The sequence below is a fragment of the Equus asinus genome, chromosome 4, assembly GCF_041296235.1.
Source record: "Equus asinus isolate D_3611 breed Donkey chromosome 4, EquAss-T2T_v2, whole genome shotgun sequence".
NCBI classification, from domain to species: Eukaryota; Metazoa; Chordata; class Mammalia; order Perissodactyla; family Equidae; genus Equus; species Equus asinus.
Window position 1 is genome coordinate 19,925,599 of NC_091793.1, and position 24,174 is coordinate 19,949,772.

Here is a 24,174-nt window from a genome sequence, read left to right on the forward strand (position 1 = left end):
ATCATTTTATTTGAATGACTCCAAGAACCTCCTGACTTACCTTGCTCCAGCCTTGAACCCCCACTGTTCATCTATACCGTGCACTCACCCTACAGAATATTGAGGTCCCAAACACAATTGCATATATGGTCATCACATTCAAATTCAGAGGAATAATGTACAAGTGAGAGGTGTGTTATTTGCTAGCTACAGAAGAGAGCAGGAACCTCAAGGAGAGGAAGGATTGCTTTAAGTTCAAAAAAGACAAGAGAGAAATGAATGCATTAAGTTTAAATTCTTAACTCTTATTCACTGTAAAATAGGCAGATCTCTAGGCAAGATGGGTCCACTGCTTTCATAGACTTGGTTTTTATGCCTTCTGGAAAGAAGAGGAAAAGCTACGAAAAATAAACATTGTTTTCCTTGAAAGAGACAGGCTACCCAGAGCACTGCATCCCTCAGGGTCAACTGTGAGCTCCATCACTCATTCTGGATACAAAAGCCCAGGGAATAAGGACTGGGGTCCAACTTCATGCCAACTGAGGACAAGCTGACCTCACTAAATGTTTTCCATGTCTAATTTCTGTGGCCTCTTCTTACCAAGATGGTCCCTGTCTCATCCTCTACACATGGGTGAGATGATGTAATAGCTGATTTGGCCAAAGAATGAGGAGTGCAAATAAGACACAGGCCAGACAGTTATTGTTCAAACAGCAATGTTTAGTTGTACAACACATAAAGTCTAGCAACATTTACACAACCAGTTTGAGTGTTGGCTTGTTTTCAACTGGGAAATTTAACCATAATGTCACCAAAAGGTTGGCTGGGACTGGTAACATTTAAGAAATGGGTCGTTCTTGCATCCCCTAGGCTTGGGCCTCTTGCTCCATCAGGACTTGTAGATGAATGGCCCACAAGTCACCAGCCTTTGAGCAAGTTGTGTCCAGGTGGAGATGGGGAGTGGGTGGGCAGGGAGGGGATTCCATAAAGACACAGTGTGTGGGGCAGTGGCAGCCGACATTCGCAAACATTCATGCATCTGATGGGGGCTTTGCCCTCCATTGGGTATTTTCCACTAGCCTACAGTGACCAACTGTGGCCAGGTAAATTCATTACTCACATTCACAGGGTGGAGGTGGGGGGTAGGAATAGTCAGGGTAGGTGGGAAGAGATCCCTCTTATTGCTAAGTGGACAGAAGGATGTTTTTCTTCCTAGAGTTCACATCTCATGGATTTCTGGAGTTTTTTTGTCTGTGTTTGGTTCTTTTTTTAAGTTTGAGGATAAGAAAGTTAACTCCAGAAATGTGTCTTCAGGAAAACCACTCTTCCTAAGTGGCTGCATTATGGCGTGGGGAGGGTGTGAAACCGCACTCTGGGCCAGCCACAAGTGGTGATTTTTAAAAATGGATCCTAGCCCTTGCTCCCCCACATCTGTAGTGACCCATCCTTACAGATAAGCTGTAAGCAATGAAGGAGACACCTTTGTCCCACATCGGGGCTCACACAGCTGACGTCCACAAATCTGACAAGCAGAAAAGTTGCTTTCTTGACCCTTTAAGACAGCCAAGAGGAGCTCATGCAGATGAATGGATAGGGAGCAATGCCATTTCCCTTGGAGATGGCTACACGTAGCTGGTATGGGTTTGCAAGGGCAGAAGAAGCTCTTGATGAGTTCTTTCACCCTACAGATGGGCTGGGACCGGCTGACACAGACGATGGAGGAGGGCAGTGCTGGCAAGAACTCCCTTCCACTGGGAGAAGAGGGGTGGTTTGGATAAATGGAGGAAGCAACTGTCCTAAAGAGGCAGCTGGCCCCTCCCACCTACTGAGGGCTCAGAGGGGCTGAGGGGATGGGCTGAACAAGCACAGCACTAAAAAAGGCATGGCCCCGCAGCAATACAGCTGAGAGGAATGGAGGGAGAAGCAGCGCTTGAAATGGCCTTCATTCAGCAGTGGGGCAGGGGGTGGCTGGCACAGGTGGAAGGACAGTGCCCAGGAGGCCTTCTCCCTGCAGGGGGGTGGAGAACGGTTGAGGTGTGGAGACCAGCAGCTGGCAGCAGACATATAAAACAGCTTCTCCAGGGAGGCTGAGATCATGGCTCAGGGGCGCCCAGCATCATTCTCCTACTCAGCCTCTCCAACGCCCACCACCCCCACCCGAGACCTTCCCCACTAGTCCTAGGTGTCCAGTCCCATGCCTCCATACAGGACTGCTCCCTGTATAAGCCAAGGGATCCTGCAGAAAGGTAGCAACCTCTGGGCTCTAACCCCGCTGCTGTTCTGCGCTGACAGGTGCCTACCCTGGAATAACTTTGTGGGGGAGGCAGGAGGAACTTGGTAAAGAGCTTCCAGGAAAGACTGAGACCATAGGTTTGGGGTCACTGGCAATCTGATCACTCACCTCTTTCTCCTGGTCTAGTGAATCTTGGTCTTCAGTCTAGTGTTTTCCTAGCACCTGAGTGATAAGGGACTATAAATGCTGGGATTTGTAGAGGACCATTAAAACACCTAAGGTTGGACCAGGAGATAGGACAGGAGGTTGTATGAGGTTATTGTAAACTGTTATCACTTGGTGTTTTCCCTTGCCTAAGAGCAAATTGTTTCTCCAGCCCCAGATTTCAGCCACTTTACAAACTAGAAGAGAAAGAGTAACCTTTGTAAAATAAACAGGGGATATATATGCATTAATAAATACAGGGCTGAAGGGAAAGGCAAGAAGAGTCTAAATGTTTGATTGTGGGTGTCGCTGGGAATGTCTACAGGAGTCAGGAGGAGGAATTGGGGAAAAGCAGAGACAGACAGACAGACAAAAATGTAGTTAGCTTCAGCACAAGAGTGAGAGAGAACAGAATGGAAGGAAAGAGGGGGTCAAGTATGGATGAGAAGAAGGGAGCAACAGAGAAGCCAGCTTTAAGGAGGAAGAATCCTGATGGAGAAAAGGGAGGTGTCATTTAAAATTTGTCTCTGAAGCCAAACCACCAAGAAAGATAAATACTGTATATAGTTCTTGATACTTCTTTAGACTCAGTTCTTCTAGAACTTAATGCCTAAAAAGAGGGTTGTCTCACTTGACCAGCAAGTGTGCTGCCTTAACTGAACACTGGGAACCACATACCTCGCAGTGTTTCCTCCTTTGCCTGGGCTGCCCACAAGCTCAGGGCCAATTTCAGTGATCGACAGAAGGAACTTTCCTGCCCATTCCTCTCTATCCTCCTGTAGTCTCACAATCTCAGTTTGCACTGTCCTATGCTTTCAGCTGTGATTTTATTTTAAGGTGGCCTAAGTCATTTGTGGAAGTAGACTGGGCATCAATCCTACATAGAGAAACGTAGCTAAAGTGGATTAGTCTACAAGGAAGTGAAGGAAGTCCAGACATGGGCAGGATGAAGAAAGGAGGGGAAGGGGAAAAGAAAGAAAGTGGGAGCAGAGGCAAGTGAGGCGAAGTGAATGTGGAAGGCAGCAGTCTGTGACAGCGACAGGTGGTAGCTTTTGGACAGTGAAGGCAACACAGACTGAAGGGTGGAGCTCTCTTCTCCACTTCCACACACTAGTTCTTTCTGCAGGAGCCCAGCTCCGGCCTACTGCTCTGCTCTTCCCTGACCTTCCTTTTCCCAGGAAGTCCCAGCCTCACCCCAGACCACCCCGGGCTGACAGGGAGGGTTAAGCCCCAACCTCCTCACCCCCATCCCAAGTCTAGCTCCGCAGCCTGTCCTTGGAGCATCTCCACAGTCCCAGGCTGTGGGCGGGTTCAGAGAAAAGAAAGAGTTACCTGGGGCTCACCTGCTCCCATCATTTTTAAATGAAACCTCCCCCAGACCTCTTGAGTGAGGCACACGGCTTTGTTCTGGGACACAAGGAAAGGAGACAGATAATGGACAGCCATGGAGGAACCAAACTTACAAGGGACTTTCCAGGGAGGGCACTGAAAATACCTCAGCCCTGCGCACACACACACAGAGGTACACTCTCTCCCTCTCTCTCTCTCTCTCACACACACACACACACACACTGTAGACAAGATGCTCCACAAATACCAGACAGGCCTGTGGGACAGAGTAGAAAGGAAGAAGGTGGTTGGTGGTGGTATTTGGGATGTGTGTGTGCGGAGAAGTGGGTATGTGTGATGATACAGAGAAAGGGTCATCATGGGTTACTGTCGTGGCTTTCCTCTGTGTCCACGCTCACCGGAGGGAGGCCTCCGTTGTCATTGAGCCGCTTGGCCCTGTACGTCTCATAGTGGATGTTATGTGTCACTTCCTTGAGGTCCTGGAGGTGGGTCCTGAAGGACACAGGGTGAGAAGAGAGAGGGATGCGATTAGGGTTCGGGGGAGGAAGAGGTGACCACATCTGAGGTTAGTACATCGCTCCCATGGCCTGGACCCAATCACTGGGACCCACTCTAGAGATCCCATGATACTTCTCAACCCCTTTTGCTTCATGATGGGAGCTGGAACTGGGGCAGAAAGTTCTATCAGAGAGACCTGGAGACTGAGGAAGTGGATCTAAACTAACAGCCTCCTGACCTCAAATAATTGAACCTGCCATCTGAGGGAGGAGTGCATCTTACCTGATGACAAAGTCTCGAAGCAGGGCAAACTCACAGTGGTTGAGGTTTTCCACTGTGAACAAAACAAAACAGGTAGCCATTTCACTAACACAGCAACGCCCAGCAGGCGAACATCTGTTCAGGTCATGCAGGCGTTTAGGAGAGAGCCACAGACTGGTTGCTGTGACGCCTCTAGAGGTTTGCTCATCTGGGCACTTCAGTGCATAGGATTTTATTCATTGGACAAATATTTATTAAGCAGCTACAATGGCATAATACCATTCTAGACTCTGTGGAATAATAGCTAATAGGACTATTATATTTCCCATTTTATAGAAAAGGAACCTAATACACAGAGAAACAGAGAAACTAATACACTAAGAAACTTGCCCAAGGCCTAAAACACAATTCCTATCTTTAAGGAGCTTATAATCTGATTGGAAGACAATAACAAACATAGAAAATGACAATCAAACCATCTTAAAAAGGTCACGTACTACATGATAAATCTAACTCAGCACAGATTGAGTGCCTACTATTTGCATATCACTTGCCAATGACTGTAGGAGCAGAAGAGGATTAAGACAAGAACTCTCTAGTCTCACAATCCAATGGCTAGGACAGACATTCTCATAAATAATTCCAATTCAAGGCAGACGATGAGAAAATGCTATTTTAAAAAAATCCCAACAAAGGGTCACAGGAAAATGAGAGACGACATGTGATAAATGTGACAAATGTGATACAATGGGATGAACTTGGTTTTGGAATAAAAATATCTGGGTCTGAAATTCAAGTTTCACCACTAACAAGTCATGTGATCTTGCGCAAGATACTTAACCTGCCTGAGACTCAAGTGCCCCAGCGCCAATGTTCTGACAACAGTCACAGCTAGCCTGCTCCCTCGGAGGGTGAGCGTATTAATGAGCTCATTGAAGCAATTCTTTGAAAACTTGCAGAATCCTTATGACCTTCCCAAGGTCACATCCACTCATAATAAAACAAAAAAGGCAACATCTGAACAACCCTTCTGCAGTTAGTCAGATCACATCCCCTTTCATGTGAAAACCTTTCTCTGGTTTTTCCAGTCCTTATTAATCTCTCCATGTTCTGAACTCCTTTGACATGTGAGTCAGTGCCTCCCAGGCAGGTGCTAAATCGGTCTTTTATTGCTTCCTACCTGTAAGTCTCATCTTCTCCATTAGACAGTAAGCTCCTTACGGCAGGGTCTGGCTGGCATTCATTTTGATTCTTACAACCTAGGACAGTGCCTTGACCTATACATGCTTAATAAGTGAGCATAATTGACCAGCAGCCAGTTCTTCAAGAAGATGCATTGAATTACCTTCAATGATCCCCCAGGGAGTTTTTCTGCCAAGGACTCGTTTGCCATTCACTTGGTACTCCTTGTCACTTCCCACCACAGCGAAAGGCATGCTCTCCTGCTGGAGGGGGGCAGAAAGACAAGGGAGACACGTGTGCACATCATCCTCTTGCAATCTGGGCCTCCAGAGCATAATGGCATACGGTCCTAGGCTCCTAGCCTTGAACTGCACCCTTCTGATGCTCATTCACTGATCCCATTGATGGTAATGGCAAGGCTCTTGTCTCTTAAAAAGAGCACTGGACTGGAAGTCCGAAGTCCTGGGTCCAACCCTGATTGTACCCCTGCCCAGCTGGTTAACCTCAGTAAGTCAGCTTTCCTTCAACTGTAGAATGCTTCATACCTTTCACAGCTCTCTAACACAGGTTTGGTTTGATGTGGAACAACTCTGTGAGCTAGCTAAGATAGACAGACCTCTCTTAAGTGATACCCACCCAGGTGACAGCCAAAGTACTGATGCTTTACACTGTCTCCCATCACACCTGCTACCTGCATCCGCTGACCTCTCAGAGCTCGAAGGCCACTGTCCGATGTCCATAGGCTCCTCTGCTCCACCAGGTGGGCTGTATGTTCACCAAGAGCCTGCTGTTTGTCCCCAAATCTATTTGCCTGATGTGTACTTGTTATTGTAATTGGACAAATTAACTACTATATAAGCTAAGGATATATGAGTGTGGAGAGTTGTTTCTCTGCAAATGAAGTTGAATGTTTCAGAAAGACTTGATAAAGGTGAGTTGCTTTTGCATTAAAAGTGGAATTATCCTCAAAGAAGAGGGCTTGCCTCTATGTGAAAATAACGTTTAATGAATGTGATATATGTTTTGTTATTTTAACTTAAGAATTTCATGAATATTTATTTTAAAACATTTAAGATTTGTATGCATCATATTTTTAATGATTTCTTCACTTCAATTGATTTTTTTCAATTAACTGACCAACTACCTGTCTCAACCACATCAGATAAGGGGCTCCCACTAGATGACCACACGTAAGGAGGAGGAGACTCAAGAGCAAAGTGAGTGAGTGACTAGCCCCAGGTTGCAGCGGTCAGTAGCAAAGCCCAGCCTAGAGCTCAGGATTCTGATGGAGAATCCCAGAATTGTAGAAGTTGAGAACTGAGAGAGATCTTAGACATCACATAGGCCAATCAATGGTTTACAAGCCTTGAGATTCCCAGGAGATATCACAGGGGCTGCTGAGAAGGCAGGGCTCTGGGCCCTGTGTCACTTAGCCAAAGCAGCTCTGTTTTTGTGTTTTAGATACTAGAGTTCTGTCTGACATTTAATTTTTTAAAAAAGGTTCTTCTGAGGAAAAAAAAAAGCCTATAAGCTACTCACCTAGTCTGACTTCTGAATTTCATAAAGGGGGAAACTGAGGCAGAGTTCTGACTACAGCATAGATGCCTCAGACCCCAGCCTGACACTTTTCCTGCCTGTGCCCTTCCATTACCCCCCATACTCTGGTTCTGCTTGGCCCTGTGGGGGAAGAAGAGGCTTTTGTGTGGTCTGGGGGTGGATGGCAGCATTGGCTTTCTGGGTGCAGGGTTCAGAGTGCTGGCCAGGGCACCTAGTCCTCATCCTCTCCCATCACTTCTGGTCTGGATCAGGCAAGTGAGGCAGGGAGTACAGAAGGGGAAAAGTGGTTGGAAAGAGAAGCAGTACACGATACACATCCCAGGGGACCAAGGGGGCATCTGCGTGATAACAAGAGCCCCAGGCACCTACCCGGATTTTGTCATTCTCTGTTTTGTCCTCCAAATCCTCATCAAATTCCTTCTGGGGGTAGAATTCAATGCCATTTACTTCAAGCTCCTTGCGGACCTAGGGGCAGGGAGGAAAAGCAAGGTAGCCAAGTGTCAAGATAATGGGGGGGGGGGTGTGTGTGCACATGCACTGAAGTCAGAGGGATGAATGCAGCTTTTGATAATCCCCAGTCATCTCTGAACTCTGAGGCCCTGGGCAGCAAGAACATGCTGAATAAAAGCAAGCCCCAGTCACACCATTACCACAGCCCAGCTTGAGATAGAGTGGGGGTGCAGGTTCCTCATCTCAGGGTTCGTAAGATTAGGATTTAGACAAACAGCACAAATTCTACATGGACAGTGCTCATGCTGCTGCATGTCACAGTCCTGTTTGCAGGGAAGCGAGCTGAGTCCCCTGACCCCAAGCCTCTCTGTCTGCCCTCTTTCAAAACTTGATTTAAGTCTCACCTCCTCCAAGAAGCCATCCAGGACCTCTTCAGTGGTCTACTTGATTGTAAGTTTCTTGAAGGCAGCAACTGTCTTTATACTTCTCTCGCATCCCCCCATCCCCATCCCCCATGCATCCAGCACAGGGCAGAGCTTATAGATGATACCAATAAGGACTAGTGGGTTTGATTAATTAGTCTAGTCCTTCAACCTAACGTTGAGGAGTGGTTTCTCACGTTCATGGTGATTTACGTATTCAGTGGTCTTCGCAGGTAAGTGCAGAGGGTGGAAAGAAGGCAGCCTGAGGCTGCACTAACTTCCCTTCCTCATGGTCCCCAGACACCACCAGCCCAGCCTCTTTAACAGTTAAGCAGGAGCTGAGTGGGAAGGGAGGGGAGGGTGAGGGATACAATAATGGAGGATAGGAGATGGCTTGGACCGGAGGAGGGGAAGGAGGGATGGGCAGAGGAAAAGAAGGAGGGGGCCTTCTCACCCTTTGCTTGAATTCAGACTTCTCCTCCAGGGTCATGGTGTCAGCCTTAGCAATGACAGGGATGATGTTCACAACTTTGCTGAGGTGTTTCATGAACTCCAGATCGAGAGGTCGCAAGCTGGGGCCCAGAGAAGTCAGGGCATCAGAGCTACCTTGCCCTCCCCGACTCAGCCACTGCCACCACTCCAGGGCCACCCTTGGGACAGGAGGACTGGGCTGGGGACCTGGCCGAAGCCAAGAAGCTGCTCCCTCTCCTCTGAAACACACCCACCATCTATAGACCAGGCCCCAAGTCTGCCCACACATGGTCCCCCATCTCCCTTTCTCTTCAAATCCTGCCCCCTTTTAAGCCCAACTCAAACCACTGCTTCACAACATCTTTTCTGACTTAGGGATTTCTTTCTCCTGGGAATGGCTCTGGACTGTCATTCCCACCCATATGTCCTTGTGTCGTGGTTACTTGTGTGTGTCTTATTCAGCCTACAGGACAGCACTTCTTGACGGGCCTCCTCCCAGCCCCCAGTTACTCCTGCAGGTGTCCAGCTGGGGGCCTTGCCCCTTCTCCATCTGAGGGCCCAGCTCCCCCAGGGCTCTAGGCCCCAGTCTGGCTCTGGTTCAAAGTCCAGGGGACTCATTAAGTCAGGCTGCCTGATGCCTTGCTCTGACCTTGGGTCCAGGTTCTAGGGAGGGATAAAGCTAGCCTTTTTATTGAGTTCCTGGGCCCCACCTTCAATACCTGCTGAGTACCTGATTCCTCCAAAGTTTATGCCATCCTCTCAGGAACTGAACTCTGGCCCAGCGGCTGAGCTTAGTAATAAATTATAAGACCTCCCCCAACAGGAAGGTTGCCTGCTCCCCCACTTGCATCTCTCCATCCTCTGCTGGTGCTCCCTACCACACAGCCCCACTTGCTACTCACAACCAGAGTTCCCACCATGCCCACTTGTGGCCAACCTTCATCTCTAGATACCTGGCTCCACCTTCCAAATGCCCACAGCTGGGTCCAACACCCACCCCAAACACTAGCCAATCGAGTAGCCATGACCCTCCCCATTTCACCCTTCTGCTGCCCCCCTACCCCAGCCTTGTGCAAAGCAGGTATCTATTGAATAAACGAGGAGCCCTCTGCTCACATACACCAACTTCTCGCTGCTGGCACAGTCAAGCTATGGTGCTGGAACACCAGTGGGCAGCACAGGGGCTGATGTTGGTCAGTTTTACTCTCCTAGCAAGAAAACCAGCCTTTCTTGGGGAAAGTCTGGGGAGTCCCAAGGTCCCAGGGCCGTGACTATATTGGGGCCCACCTGGCCCTCCCCAGCAGAGACCAGGTATTGATTATCCACTATAGAATGGGCACAGATGATGCAAACCAGAGGTAGGCCCAGCAATGAGGGTGGGACTGGTACATACGAGTGTCCTGTGGGGGAGATGAAGTAGAGGCAGCAGTGGACACGAGTGTCAGGAATGCGTTTCTTCCTCGCAATGTTCACCTCCTCCTTCAGGAACTTCTCATACTGTTCATTGATGTACTTCTCAATGGGTTCCCAGCTGGGGGGTGGGAAGAAAGCAGATGGATGTCCCAGAAGGACAGGGCCCTGGGAGCTCATCTTAGGCATGGTCAAGTAACAGTCCCCTCACATCCTTCTCATTTCCTACCTCCTCTGGTGGGTCTAGAGTATTTGCTGACCATTCTCCCTCTGCCCCCATGGATGACTTTCCTTGCAAGCAAGGCTAGAGTTCCCCGGGGGAACTGGCCCTCTGACTGGGCTATAGGAACCTGCAGAGCCTCACCCCATGCCAGAAAGCAACACACACTTTTGCCACCTCCATTACTTATTAGCTGGGAGGCTCTGGGGAAGTCTCTGCCCCTCTCTGAGACTGTTTTCTCATAAGTAAAATGGGACTAACCATAGGAGCTTGGAGGGATTCATGTAAGGATTAGAAAGAACAAATGTACTTATAGCAATGGCAGATAGGAAAGCCTCAGTCACGGCAACAATTCATTATTATCACGACTACTGTCATTGTTATTACCTTCCTCTATCAAGGGGGATGCATATAACCAGAGAAGAGGGCAACCAGTCACTTTTCTAAGATTGTTCTAAGTTGAGTTGTTTGGTAGCCCTGCCTGTCTGTGGCGCACAGAGATACAAGTCTCCATCTCTATCTGGGAGCAAACTTCTGCCTGGAACCTTCCATCTCATTCTGAGCAGCTTATTCACCGCCTTCTTGGCTAGATGCTGAGTGCAGCTTCGCTCTGTGGATTCCCAGAAGCTCTCTCCTCATGGAGACTCCCCTCACTCCTGTTTTTCACTCCTGCTCTCTTTGTCCAGGGTTATGACATCTGGGCCACAGGCCAAGCTCTCTGCCACAGCCTTCAGGTCAGCCTGGATTCACAACCCAGTTCCCCTGGTTCTGTCTGCCCTGCCCTTCTGCCAACTGTGACAGATCTGCTGCCACCTCTACGCAATCCCTTGGTTGAAATTCCCTCCGCACTGTCCCCTCCATCCGGACACCTGGCCCTACTGGGCCTCTTCCCTTGTCTCCTTACAAACCCCCTCTCCCATCCTTTAGCAAATCTTCCCGCCTAACCCCTCAGGATGGAGGGCGCAGGTGGTCCTCAGTGTGAATGAATCTGCACCGCATTTGGTATCTTCCTGGCAGAGTCTTTAGGGCAGAAATCTCACAGGCAGACATATACCAGTTTTCATTGTTGATCTGGTCTCCAAAGCCCGGAGTGTCGATGACGGTCAGCTTCATTTTGACACCGCCTTCCTCTATCACTGGGGGATGAACAGAAAAGGCACCAGGGAGGTCACTCTTGCAGCTCATGCCAGGTACCCTGCCACCCACCACCCAGGGAGACCTAGGTTCCTTCCTTCTTCAGGACCAATTATTGGAAAAGTCAAGTTCAGGGTCTTCCCCACTTCAATACCTTTGTTCATGCTGTTGCCCACACCTGGAACACCCACCCTGCTTTCTGCCCGTGTAAATCCCACCCATGCTTTACCATCGGGTTCAAGCCCCACTCCTTCCTTTCTAACTCCCCTCCCTCCCTTTTCTCAACTTGCACTAACTTTCTCTAAGGACGTGGCTGTATAGAGTTTAGGGCTTCATTCTGTTCTGTCTTGAACTTGCCTGTCATTTGTCTCATTCCCCAATAAGTCCCATTCTTTCCCCTTTCTGGCAGAGGCCCCTCTGCACAATGCCCATAGGGGTCCCTGCCTGGTCCTCACCGTGCCCGATAGCTTTGATCTCCACTGTCTTGGGAATCTTCTCCTCCCGGTTCCAGCTGGAGGCCTTGCGGCTCACTTGGGATTTAAAGAGCGTGTTGACCAGTGTTGACTTGCCCAGCCCACTCTGGCCTACAGAAAGGCAAGAGGAAGAGGAGAAGGCAGAGAGACCCCATGTCCACCTCCTGAGCCTAATATTTCTCCCCTGAGCTTACAGAATTCTAGGGCTGTGATCGAGGCTAATCCCTTGTTTGAGGGCTCACAGTGGGGAGGAGGGGCTGAACTGGGAGAGCAGGAAGGTGGCAATGGTTTTCTGCTTCCTGCTTCCCTCCATGACTGATCACGGAGAAGGACTTGGGGAAATGTCAGTTGGATTTCACATTCTCTCCTTCCTGGAGCCTCAGGACCATTGAGAAAGCAGACAACCTCTGTATTTGTCTAGCATAGCAGATTTTTGTCCTATTTTTGCTTGACTTAAGTTTTTGGTCTTTAATAATACTAAAAGTAATAACAATTACTTTGCATTCTGATACAACCTCATAGTGCATATGCACTTTCACATCTGTTAGCAAAATTTGCCTTGATATCAGTCCTGCAAATCCCATGGCAGACCTATCTTTATCCCCAGGTGAGGTGGTCCTAGAGAGAATAATCCCCGTCCAACATAAAATATGTGCAAGGTCACATAGGTAAATAACACATGACTAGGGACTTGAACCCAAGGAAGCTCTCGGCTCCATATCCACTCTTTATTCTAATGTAGCGGTTAGTGTCCTGCAGAGATAAATGCCTGAGGGGGTACTGTGAGAGGAGGAGGAAGAAGCTGAGCAGGCAGGGCCAGCCCCTCACCTCCACTTCCTTCACGATGCCTCCCTTTTGACCTGTTTTACACATGCAGTTCTGCAGATTTCATTCCACAGAGGAGTTCCACAGCTAAAAAGTGTTTGAAGACCACTGATCTGAGCAGTGCTTCTCAAACTTTACTGAACACAAAACTCACACGGGAGAGCCTTGCAACTGATGAGTGGCATCGACATCACTTGCAGGAAATGCAGGATCCCAGGCCCCACCCCAGCCCCATGACTGAGAATCTGCATTTTTAACAGGACTTCCAGACGAATCATACGGACAGTAAAGACCACGAAGCACTGGTCTAGAGCATTCCTGGGGTGTATTAAGAAAAGGACCAGGCTGGGGGACAGGAGCCTAAGGTTCCAGACCCAACTGTGCTGTTTCTCTGAAGGCCTTAGGACCAGCTGTGTTTGCCCCTCTGGGCGTTAGGTTCTTTACTGATAAGATGGCAGGGAAGGAGGAAACTGGATGAGATCAGGGAGGACAAATAAGGTGCATTTCTCATTCTAACTTATCAACTGGTAGTAGCCACCCAGACCAATATGTTAAAAAGGTTACAAATGGGCTCAGTACTGAATGTGTGCCATGATGGATCAGTGATGTCTGCCACGGGTGCTGCTGGGGAGAGAAGTGGCCCACATGTCTTATGCTTGCCATTCTTGGTCTAGATGTTTTCTAAGGTCATTTTTCATTAACTATTCTTGAGTGCCAAGTGCTGTGTTAGAATTGGAGGTAGTGGGGGCAGCAAGACATCCTCATCCTCAAGGAGCCATTTAGTGTGAGGCAGACCAAAACATAAGCAATTACGATATGTTATAATAACCACTATGAAAGAGATAACAGTATTATAACAGTGTAATGAAGGGAATCTAATCCAGTCTCTCTGGGATCAAGGAGGAGTTCTAGGAAGAAGCAATAATAAGCTGAAACCTGAAGAAGGACTTCAAATGACCCATGAGAAGCTGGATGGGAGTTCTAGATAGAGGAAACAGCATATGCTCTTTCCTACCCCTGGGGTAGGAAAGAGAATGGCAAATCCAGAAGAACTGTTCCTTATAAGTGTGAAGTAGAATGCTACATGGGAAGTGGTAGGAGATGCATGGAGAGGTAGGCCAGACTAGGAGTTTAAACCCTTAAACTTATTGAAGGATTTTAAGGAGGATGGGTGATTTGATGAGTTTTGCAGGTTAGAAGAATTATTTGGTCACTGATGGACAATGGATTGAAAGGAAAAGGAGAGAGAGAACCAGGAGGGTCAGTGCCACTCAAACTGTGGCCCATGGCCCAGCTGTGAGGTCCATGAACCATCAGCTACTGGTTCTTGAGATAAGAAGTTTGCACCAGAAAGTAAATCAACTATGCCACCAAGCACACTGTTTGGTTCAGATGATGTTTTTTATAGCAAGACTTTCCAGATGATTTACACTCTGGCCCAGCTCCTTATCTTTGAGCAGCACTGGGTCAGGTGGCCATGGCAATCCAGGTGAGAGACCTGGCTCAGTCTACGGTGGTAGCAGTGGAAATGAAGAGAATGGACAGACTTGAGAGATACTTACAAGGTAAAATGGACAGGACTTGATGACTGGATTGGGGGATAAAGGAGAAAGAAAGAAGGATGACGCCCAGATCTCTGTTTCAGCAACTGAGTAAATATCTCATTGAGATTGGGCAAAGCTCCTTTCTGGCTCTTACATTCTGTGACCCAGTGACACTACTTAGTGACCAATCCATATCCTGGAAATGCTCTCTAAGCTTTAAAGCGCTACAAAAGCTCAGAAGTAAGACCATCCTTCATCTGATATTCAAGCTGTGATCCTGAAGCCACCTAGCTCTTGGAGGTGGGAAAGGACATTGATGACTCCCCCATGCTACACACCTGAAAGCAGGCTGAGCAGGGCTTAGAGGCTTCCTGTGTACACCCAGCTGGTGATGGGGCCAGGATGACCATCCACCCAAAGCTCCCATCCCTGGATCAGCTAGCCTTGAGGGGAGAAGTTCAGGCCTTTGTGATCAACACAATGAAATCTTCCCTGGAAAGAGCTCATCCTAGAGAAGCCAGGGCTGAGGCCATCCCAGGGAAAGAAATGGGATCCTCAGTGCTGCCCACCGCCAGGGCCTCCGGTGACCACCCCCGGCCTTCCATACCGACGACCATGATGTTGAAGTCGAAACCAGTCTTCATGGTCTTCTTGCGCATCTGCTCAATGATGGTGTCGATGCCGATGTAGCCCAGCAGGTTGGAGTTGATGCTTACGGGCTTCATGGGCACTGCTGGCTTAGGCCTGGGCTCAGGCACCAGCTCTGACATGGCTGCGTCCGTCCTGGTCTCTGGGAGCCCTGAAAAGCCAAGATGGGAGGAGTGGGCTGGAAGAAAGCAGAGGTCACATGCAAGCCACACTATTATTCTCTTGATACATAATCATACAGAGTTGGGACTGGAAGGGACCTTAGATGAAATCCAGTACAGGTCCCTCATTTCACAGATGAAGAGACTGAGGCCTAGAGAGGAAAGGACTTGCCTAAGAACACAAAGCAAGTCAGATGCACAATGTGGACCAGTGCCCAGATTCTCCAGTTGCTGGGGCACTTCAAATGCACCTCACTGCTCCAAAGCACCATATCTGTGCATCTGATCCAGGGGTTTCTCCACCTTGACACTATTGACCATTTTGGGTTGGATAATTATCGTGGGGGCTCACCTGTGCACCGCAGAATGTTTAGTGGCACCCCTGGCCTCTAGTAGATGCCAGTAGTAGCCTCCTCGTTGTGACAAACAAAAATATCTCCAGACAGTGCCAAATGTCACCTAGGGGCAACACTGCCCCAGTAGAGAACTACTGGTCTAAGAGATGTCTGGGGTTATTCCAACCTTAGTCCTGCCCCCCAAATAAAGAGAAAAGACCTTTTAGGATAGTGGACCTAACATCTATTGACTGTTTGCCACTTCCCTCAGTTGCTTTGTCTTTTAGAAGAAAATAGGGTTATCCCCTCTCTGCAGCGTGAGCACCACTCCTGTCTCCCAGCCTCAATGTCCCCTCTGTTCCATGAGCACTGCTGCAAAGTAGGGGTGCCTGTGCTCTGAGGAGCCCCAGACACCCTCCTAGCCATAGTTTTAAATCTATGGGAAGAATAAGTCTCCCCTTTTGACCAGGAGAGAGGGGATAAGGCCCAGATGGCAGCAGTCACTTGCCTAAGATGACATAGTGTATCTTGGGATGGTGGATGGCAGAAGAAAGGAGAGGCTGAAGGAAAGGCAAACGTCCCTCTAGGTCTGGGAGATCATGGGTATGTTCACACACAAGAGAAACCTGTGTGGTTCCTCATCAGGCCACTGCCCACCAGGATGAGTTTCCGGATAGAGCAACTCCATTTCTCCATCCATAAAATGGGTGTGTGTGGTGAAGTGGAAAGAGCCTGGCTCCACTTCTTGCCAGCTTTGTGGACTTGGGCGAACCACCTCCCCTCTGAGCCTGCCTCTTCATCTGTAAAACCGTTAGGATGGTGATTAAGGCTGTGACGAGCATTGCATGAGGTACAATGCCTAGCAGCACCCAGCACAGTGCCTCACAGTTCCACACCCTCTTGTCTCTGCCCCTTTCAAGTCCACTGGTTTGTCAGGAGGGGAAATGAAGCCATGCATATGAAAGCACTTGCGAGAGGGAGGTGCCCCAGATGCTAATTACACAGCATAGTTATTGGACTCCATGCTCTCTTGAGGACCCTTCCAGCTCAGCAATTCTAGAATCCTATGGTTCATGGTTACCGCCCTGCAGAGTCTCAGGCTTACAGGGAAGACTGATGGAGCGGCAGATGGGCAAGAGGGAGAGGGGACAGGAGTGCCTCCCTTTCCCACCCCCAAACCCAGCCAGGAGTCTGTTCTTGTACCCCCACCACCTGGTCCTTCCACCGATCCTGGCAAGACTCTCTCCCAATGAGAAACTGTTCTGTCTTTGTCACTCCCAGGCACAGCCAAATCTGACAAAGCCTGGTCCTTCCACCGGTCCTGGCAAGACTCTCTCTCCCAATGGGAAACTGTTCTGCCCTTGTCACTCCCAGGCACAGCCAAATCTGACAAAGCCTCGGGATCTCCCCAGGGCCTGGCGTGGCTCCCTCCTGCTTCCCAGGAAGCTGTTGCCAGCCAGGCAGCTCCAGACGGTAGCAAGATTGGCTCAGCCCTACAGCAGCTGACTCTCAGCAGCCTGGCCTGCTCCTCCACTCTCCACACGTGGCTCCCAGGCCCCACTCAACACACCTGCAATGGGGGCCAGTCAATGCCCCATTTTCCCTGCCCAGCTGCTCACACGGCTGGCCCTTTCCATGGTCCCCATGCCGCCACAGCTGAGCCCATTTGGTCTCCACAACTTGTGTTGTCAGATAGATCCATCTATGTGTGCATTTGGTGGGTGATGAGGGGGAGGTGGGTGTCTTACCCCATTTTACAGCCCTAGAAAGTGAATCTTCTATTTATTCATGGGAGTTTTTGTAAATATTCTTATAAAATGTGTGTCCTCACCATGGTCTGCTTAGCCCTTGCCTGTCAACTACAGCATTCTAAAAGATCATTTCCAAAAGACAGACCCTGGTTGCAAGAAGCCGTCTGCCCATCAGATTCCCAGGCAACTTCTAGGAGCCATGGCAGGCCTGCTGCAGGTCCAGGACATGAGCAGATCTCTTTCATTCTTCCAGCAGGCACCTACTGGCACCCATGTGCACACTGTATAGAGCACCTGCTGGCAAGCTGCCCCTTCTAACCCCATGCCAATTACATGCCAGTCACATGCTAACAACCGCCACCCATCAGCCAAAAGTCCTTCAAATGTGCAGTGGGTCACTCTGTCCCAGCCTTTGCTGAAAGACTCTTTACCCACTCCAGCCCTTGGCTAAGTCCTACTCTTCTTTACCGCTCAGCCCAAGTACCACCCCTCAGGAAAGCCTCTGCTTTCATGTCTGATGTGATGCCCCTCTCCTTTGCTGCCTCGGCCCCCTGAGTACATTAGTACTCATCATATATATTCATTCATTCATTCATTCACTTCATCCTATCCAGGCCATTTCATATGCTGTCAAATGGGAGCCTACTCCAGCCAAACCCTAAATGCCAAGGACGCTTTTGGACCCTAAACAAGGTCCTTGCCCCCAAGGGCCCACTGTCTGGTGAGGGTGCCTGACAAGTACACAAAGACCTCCAGGGCGCAGGACAAATGCTGCTCTGGAGTTGAATTGTGTAGCTCCATCCTCTGCCCCCACAGCTCCTCTGCTCCCACCACGCTGCCTTCAAATGGGCAGCTGACCCAGGCTTGACTGCTGGCTAGGTGACCCCTATGAGCCTCCGTTTTCTCCTCAGGAAAATGGGGATAGAACCTACCTTGCCGGGTTGCTGTGAAGGTGATCTAAGAGCATAGACGTAAATTACCTGGCATTGAACATATGCTAGTTTCCAGCCTTCTTCAGGGCAGGCGCCATGTCTCATTGATCCCTGAGCCCCAATGTACCTAGCATAACAGGAGCACTCAACAATGAATGAATGAATGAATGAATGAATGAATGAATGCCTCACAGCAAGGCAGATGTCATTTTAGAACCATTACCTTTCTCCTCCCTCAGATGCTGTGCCCTTTGCATAGCAGCTGATCCCCAGCCAGCAAATGGCAATCGTATAGGCCACAGCTAAGGGGTCAGACTCTGTTAAAAGACACCTTCTCCCTTCCCTGCAACAGGGATTGGAGGGGGGCTCCCCAAGTGTGGGGGAGAGCTCAGGATGGGGTCACAGCAGGATGTAGCTCAAGTATGCCATCCTGGCTAGAGGCTCCCAGCTCTCCCAGGGCTCCTGGAGAGGAGGCGATCTGTCTGCAGCATCCCCAGCCAGAAGCCACCTGCCCCATCAGTGCTCCAGGGAGAGGCATTGTCCACCTGACTCAGCTCTGGCTGAGTCCCCGACAGAAACAGGACCCCTCCATCCCCATGCCAAGCAAGGAGGACCACGGTGCTTTCTTTTACAGACAAATGAATGGCTTTGTCTTTGTCTGGCCCAGGGACCCCACCCCTCAGTTGGGAAGGTGGCAGCAGAGGGAGGGACCTTTCCAAAATAGCACCTGCCTCCTTGGCTTAGTGGGGGTGGGAGGATGGGGAGTCTTCTCCTTCCTAAGCCAGAGATCTTCCCCAGCCCCCAGCCCCTAGCAGCCTTTAAGACCCCGCCCCCACCCGCAAAGGCAATTCCAGTCCACCCAGCTCCAGCTCTGGCTCTCAGAAAAAGAATCACAAAAGATATCTTAGTCCTTTCCCATTCTCTGGAGCAAAGGGCCCTGGGACACCCCCTTCCCCCATCCCAGTCCTCCGGAGGCCAACGAGTTCCCTTGGAGACCACCAGCTGGTGCCTGTCTCGGTGTGCGCCTGTCTTGTGTGGGGGAAGGGGTCTCCGTGTCAGAGCACGGGTCTCTTGTCTGGCTGTAGGTGGCCCTGATACCTGTGCGTGGGGTACATGTGTGTGCTTCTTGGTGTCCTCCAGCATGGGGCTTTCTGTGCGCATCTGGGTCCATGCTTGCGTGTCCGTGGGTCTCTGTTTCTCCCCGCTTGCTCGTGCGTGCATCTCTCTGGGCATGTATATCTTGGAGTGTGTGCCACCGTGTGTGCGTGTGTCCCTGCCTATGTCACCGCGCGTGGGCTCCTCGGCGCAGCAACCCTCCCCCTGGTAGCACCTCCAGCCGGGCTTTTCCGGGCCGCAGCCTCCTCCCGGCGGTCGGCGGTGGCCGGTGGCCGGGCCGGCGGCCCTACCTTTGGACATGAATCCTCCTTTGTCTCCGTTCCTCCGGGAAGATGCTCAGGGCTCGGGGCTGCAAGGCTGAGCCGGGCGCGGGCTCCTCCTGGGCCAAGCAGCCCCTGCAGCCGGGCCTCGCCCCTCCGCGCTCTCCGCCCACCCGCCCCGCCCGCGGCCGGGCCGCGCCGCCCCTGCGCCCCGCGCTGCCGCGCCTGCCCGGGACTTCCCTCGGCTCGCTCGGCGCCGCGCTGCCCCTGCCCGCGCGCACCGATGCCGCCGCCGCTGCCACCCGCACCACGTGACCCGCGCGCCCGCCGGCCCCGCCGAGGGCCCCTCCCCCGCCTGCGCCCGCGCCCGCGCCCGCACCCGCTCCCCGCCTGTCCGCACGCGGGAGCGGGCACCCGGTCTTGACTACGGGTGGCCGGTGTAGCGCGCGGGGGCGCTGTGCCTGCAGGCTCGGGATGCCGGGCGGGGAAAAGCGCTCGCATCCCAGTCCTGGTCCCTCCCCCTGGATCCCGCTCCCGGCCTCCTACCCTCTTGGCTGGGACGGAGCGGGGGTGGGGGGCGCAGGGGAACCGGTGGCAGCAGCGGGCGGCGGTGCGCGCGCGTGAGTCACGCGCTGGTTGGGATGTTGCGCTGGCTCAGCGCTGTCCTGCCCCGACGCGGGCGCCTGTAGAGCCCTGAGTCAGGGGCCCGGGTTCCAGGCCTGGCTCCGGAATGATGAGCCCTGTGACCTTGAGCTTGGTCAGGAACTTTCCTGAGCCTCAATTTACCCATCAGAAAAATCTTTCATGCATTCAGTCAACATTAATGGACAGCATGTTACCAGGCCCTGGGGGACAGGGATGAGGATGACCATCCCTGTCCACAAAGCGGTCCAGGTCTAAAGGGAGAGACAGAAAGCTGGACTGTCCTAAAGCAGTGGGATGGGGTAGGCACGGGGTACTGTGAGTGCAGGGAGGTGGGCATCCTGGGAAGAGAGAGATTTCTGCAGATTCCTTGGGGGAAGTGAGGGACAAGAGGGACAGGCAAATGGAAGTGAGAGGGAAGAAGGAAAGGGCACTCTGTAGGGAGGGGGCAGCAGAGGTGAGGAGACCCAGAGGTGAGAGCTGCGGGGTGTCGAGGGACAACTCAGAACTGCCAGTGCAGCTGAAGCAGGGAAAATTCCAGACAGCGATATAGAGCTAAGAGACTGGAGAAGTCCAAAGCCTTAGAAGCCAGGCTAACGACCTGGACTTTAAGGAAAGATAATGGTGAGTCACCAAAGACCGCTAAGCCAAAAGTGCTTCCATCAAATATGAGTCCCTGTGGCAGCTGTGTGGAGGAGGGAGAGCCCTGGGGGAGATGGGAGCAGGGGGGAGGTGGTGGAATCACTGGGCAGAGGGATGGAGAGAAGGGGACAGACAGCCAAGTACTGAGGAGGTAAATCCACAGAGTTGGAAATAGACTGGATGGGATGAGGAGCGAGAAAGATGAGGACGAGGATACCTGGGTTTCTGGTGTGGCAGTGCCTGCAGCTGAGAAAGGGAGATCAGGGAGGGCAGGAGTCAGTTCAGAGAGAAGGGCAGCCTCTGGACATGCCCAAGAGATGTCTGGGTGGAGAGTCCAGCAGGCATCTGCATTTCCAGAGGGAGGGCTGGGCTGAAGATGGAGGGAGAGCTGAGGTCGCAGAGGGAGGAGTGAAGACCCAAGCCTGGGTGAGCTTCCCCAGACAGTGTGCAGAGCACAAGGCAAAGGGGTCTGACAACCCAAGACCCAATTAAGGCATTGGGCCAGGTGCCTTCCAAGCATCTGCCAGATCCAGAATCTCTTAGCCTTTGAAATGTTGGGAATGAGGCTGCCCGAAGTAGAATTCCAAGACCTGAATTCCCATTAGCTTACTGCCACCAACCAGCTGTGTGACTTTAGCCATGTCACAGCCTCTCTGAGACCAAATGAACTTGTAATCCTTGTGTTGACCCATTTATAGTTCTATGTAGGATTTCCATATATACAAGTCTCCAACTCACCTTTCAGGACTAAAGGACTGGAGGTATGGGGCCAAGAAAGAGAATTCCAGGTGAGGCACCTTTTAAGCAACAGCTATTTTCCCAAAATGCTGAGTGTGCATGATTTAAAAAATCTCAGGTGAGGTCACTACTGACATCCAGAAGAGGGCCACAGGGATGACTTTTAGACAAATCGCTTACTGAAGAGCTGGTCTGTGTTTTCATGTAGGTGGTTTGTTGCTAAAGCTGGACTGGGCTATAGATCGGCTGATTGTTCCAGCTCTTCAGGCAACAAAGAAACAGCCATGGAAGATACTAAAGGAAGGACTCAGCATAATTGCTCCTCCACAAGTCACCCCCATAAACCTTCCTTCTGGTGGCTTCCCTCAACCTGACCTCGACCTGGCAGGTTGGGACCCAGCTCAGGGTGCACCCCGTGTTCTATCCCTCAGCCCCGTTCCCTTTTCCTCCGGTGCATTTGACTCTGACCCTTAAGTTCCCCCTCCCTTTCCAACCTATCTAAGCATAATCCATCTCCAGACCCATATCCCCCACCCCCACAGCAGGCCCATGCATCCCCAGCCAAGCTCTTTGCACTTACCTTTGATTTCTCTGGCCAGGTCCAGTGTGGCGGGCTCTGTGGCCCGGTCTGTGGCACCATATTCTGTAGCATAGTCCAGGGCTGGGTCTATGCTTCTGCTTGGCATCAGTGGGTAGGTGGCTGATGTGGTCAGGTTAATGACACTATCCAGTGTGGTCCCCCCAGTGGCTGAGTCTTGGGTGACCGGCACAACCGAACCCATGGCTGTACCCAGCTTCCTTGTGTCGAGAGCAAGAGAATCCATAGTTCTGTCCGGTTTGGTTGTATTTGCTCTAGCCAAAGCCATGGCTGTGTCCGGCCTGGCTGTACCCGGCTTGACTGGGGCTGGTGCTGCCAGATCCACAGTTGTGCTCTCCGTGGTTGCCTCTGGCTTGGCTGTGCATGCTGTAGCTATGACTTTTCCCAGCTTCTCTGGCTCTGGGGTAACCAAGTCCGTGACTACGCCCAGCTCAGTTGTTTCTGCTGTAGTCAAGGCTATGGCTGTGCCCAGTTTGGTATCCAGAGCAGGGAACTCTGTACCTGTGTCCAGTCTGGATGTGTTTGATGTGGCCAAATTGATACCCAACCTAGGTCTGTTGGTGGCCATTGTAGCTAAATGTCTGGCTGTGCCTGGCTTCATTGTGTCCAGAGTAGGTAAATCCATGGCCATCGCAGGCCCCATGGCAGAGGTGGCCCTTTGCAGATGCACCCGGGGTCTTGGCATACCCCTGGACCTGGGCTTGCCTCTTCCTGGGGAACCTCTAGTAGGCACATGGGCAGTCACTGGGACAGGGTGCCTCTGACCCACTGAGCCTGACCCTGCAGGGCCCGGAGGATTCTGGGCTAACCGGGATTGGAACGGTAGGGCCAGGTAGGAACTCACCAAGGGCTTCTCCACTATGGGCATCCTGCTGGGTTTGGCCACACCTGGGTTCCCTGCGCCCTCGGAGTGGACCCTGCCCCCTGGCACCAGGGTCACAGATGGTGAGCCTGGAGTGGGCAGCCTCCCTCCTCCCTTAGTGGCAGCCTCCCTGCCTGAGGTGGGCAACTCTTCCCAGTGAGAGGGTAGGGGGCCCAGGGACCATGCCTGGCTGTTCTGACGGAGCGTTAAGGAGATGGAGCTGAGCTTCCTGGGCACAAGGCTATTATCAGTGTCCTGTGGAGGCATACTCCGGGCCCTGGCTCCAAGGCCTGGTCGGCTGGAAGCCTGTGAGATGTGACTCTGGGGGAAGGCATCCAGACGGATGGTCTTCCTGAGGACAGGGATGAGCGGGGACACCCCTCCAGGGAGCTTTGTGGGGCGGGCAGGGCGCCCCAGCAGGTGGCTGCGAGAGAAGGAGTTTCCAGGGCTGGAAGCTCTGTGTGGCTGCATCTCAAAGTCGTGGTCCATCCAGGTCTTTCGTCTTCCCCTGAGGAATCAACAGAGAGAAGGGCCCGCGAAGGGGTGAGGTGCTCAGCTTGCATTTCTTTGAGTCCTAGTTCATAAAAAGCATGACAACGTCTTTACTAAGCAGAAAATTAATTTTTAGTTGTCAGTGTTTGCCAGGGTCTGGGAAAATAAGACATTATTTTAAAATGCATAATATTTAAATCATATGAAATTCTATAGAGTAATTGTTTTCTGTTTTCTGTTTTTTGTTTTCTTTGAGAAGTTTAGCCCTAAGCTAGCTGCTGCCAATCCTCCTCTTTTTGCTGAGGAAGACTGGCCCTGAGCTAACATCCGTGCTCATCTTCTTCCACTTTCTATGTGGGACGCCTACTACAGCATGGCGTGCCAAGCGGTGCCATGTCCGCACCCAGGATCCGAACCGGTGAACCCCAGGCCGCCGAAGCAGAACGTGCACACTTAACCTCTGTACCACTGGGTCGGCCCCAGTAATTGTTAATTAAAGCATAATTTATCATTTTAATATTATACAGCCACTAAGGTATGAAGTAGTTTTTAAAATTGAGGTTCACTTTATAATTTCAAAAATTGCTAAATATACATATATAAATTTCTAATACAAATATAATTTCTAAATATAATTTTTAACAATGACTTGTAATATATCAGGATATAAAATTGTGGGGTCCTCAATGGCTTGAGTTTTATATTAGTTATCAAAAACACTAATGCCTAGAGGTGAAAAAAAAAAGCACTGCCAAGTCTGAAGGGGCCTTGTTTAGGGGACCCC

At 51.0% G+C, this 24,174-nt stretch overlaps 1 protein-coding gene across 9 annotated transcripts; it reads right to left on the reverse strand.

The window, feature by feature from the left end:
• Nucleotides 1–678: 678 nt before the first annotated feature.
• SEPTIN3 (septin 3) lies at nt 679–23,402 on the reverse strand. 9 transcript variants are annotated; one of them, XM_044778749.2, is made up of 12 exons: nt 22,019–23,402; nt 14,821–15,012; nt 11,827–11,955; nt 11,292–11,373; nt 10,001–10,138; nt 8,591–8,708; nt 7,634–7,729; nt 5,871–5,970; nt 4,547–4,598; nt 4,165–4,258; nt 2,381–2,434; nt 679–1,987 (listed from the first exon to the last, which is right to left on the reverse strand). In XM_044778749.2, exons 1-11 carry the CDS (start codon nt 23,385–23,387, stop codon nt 2,417–2,419), a joined length of 2,388 nt encoding a protein of 795 aa, XP_044634684.2. In that variant the 5' UTR covers nt 23,388–23,402; the 3' UTR covers nt 679–1,987; nt 2,381–2,416. The 9 variants fall into 9 exon arrangements, with proteins under 9 accessions (XP_044634684.2, XP_070362903.1, XP_044634665.2 ...); XM_070506802.1 differs by lacking the exon at nt 22,019–23,402 and adding an exon at nt 19,447–19,580; XM_044778730.2 differs by lacking the exon at nt 2,381–2,434 and having other exon boundaries at nt 5,871–5,967.
• Between the last annotated feature and the right edge of the window lie 772 nt (nt 23,403–24,174).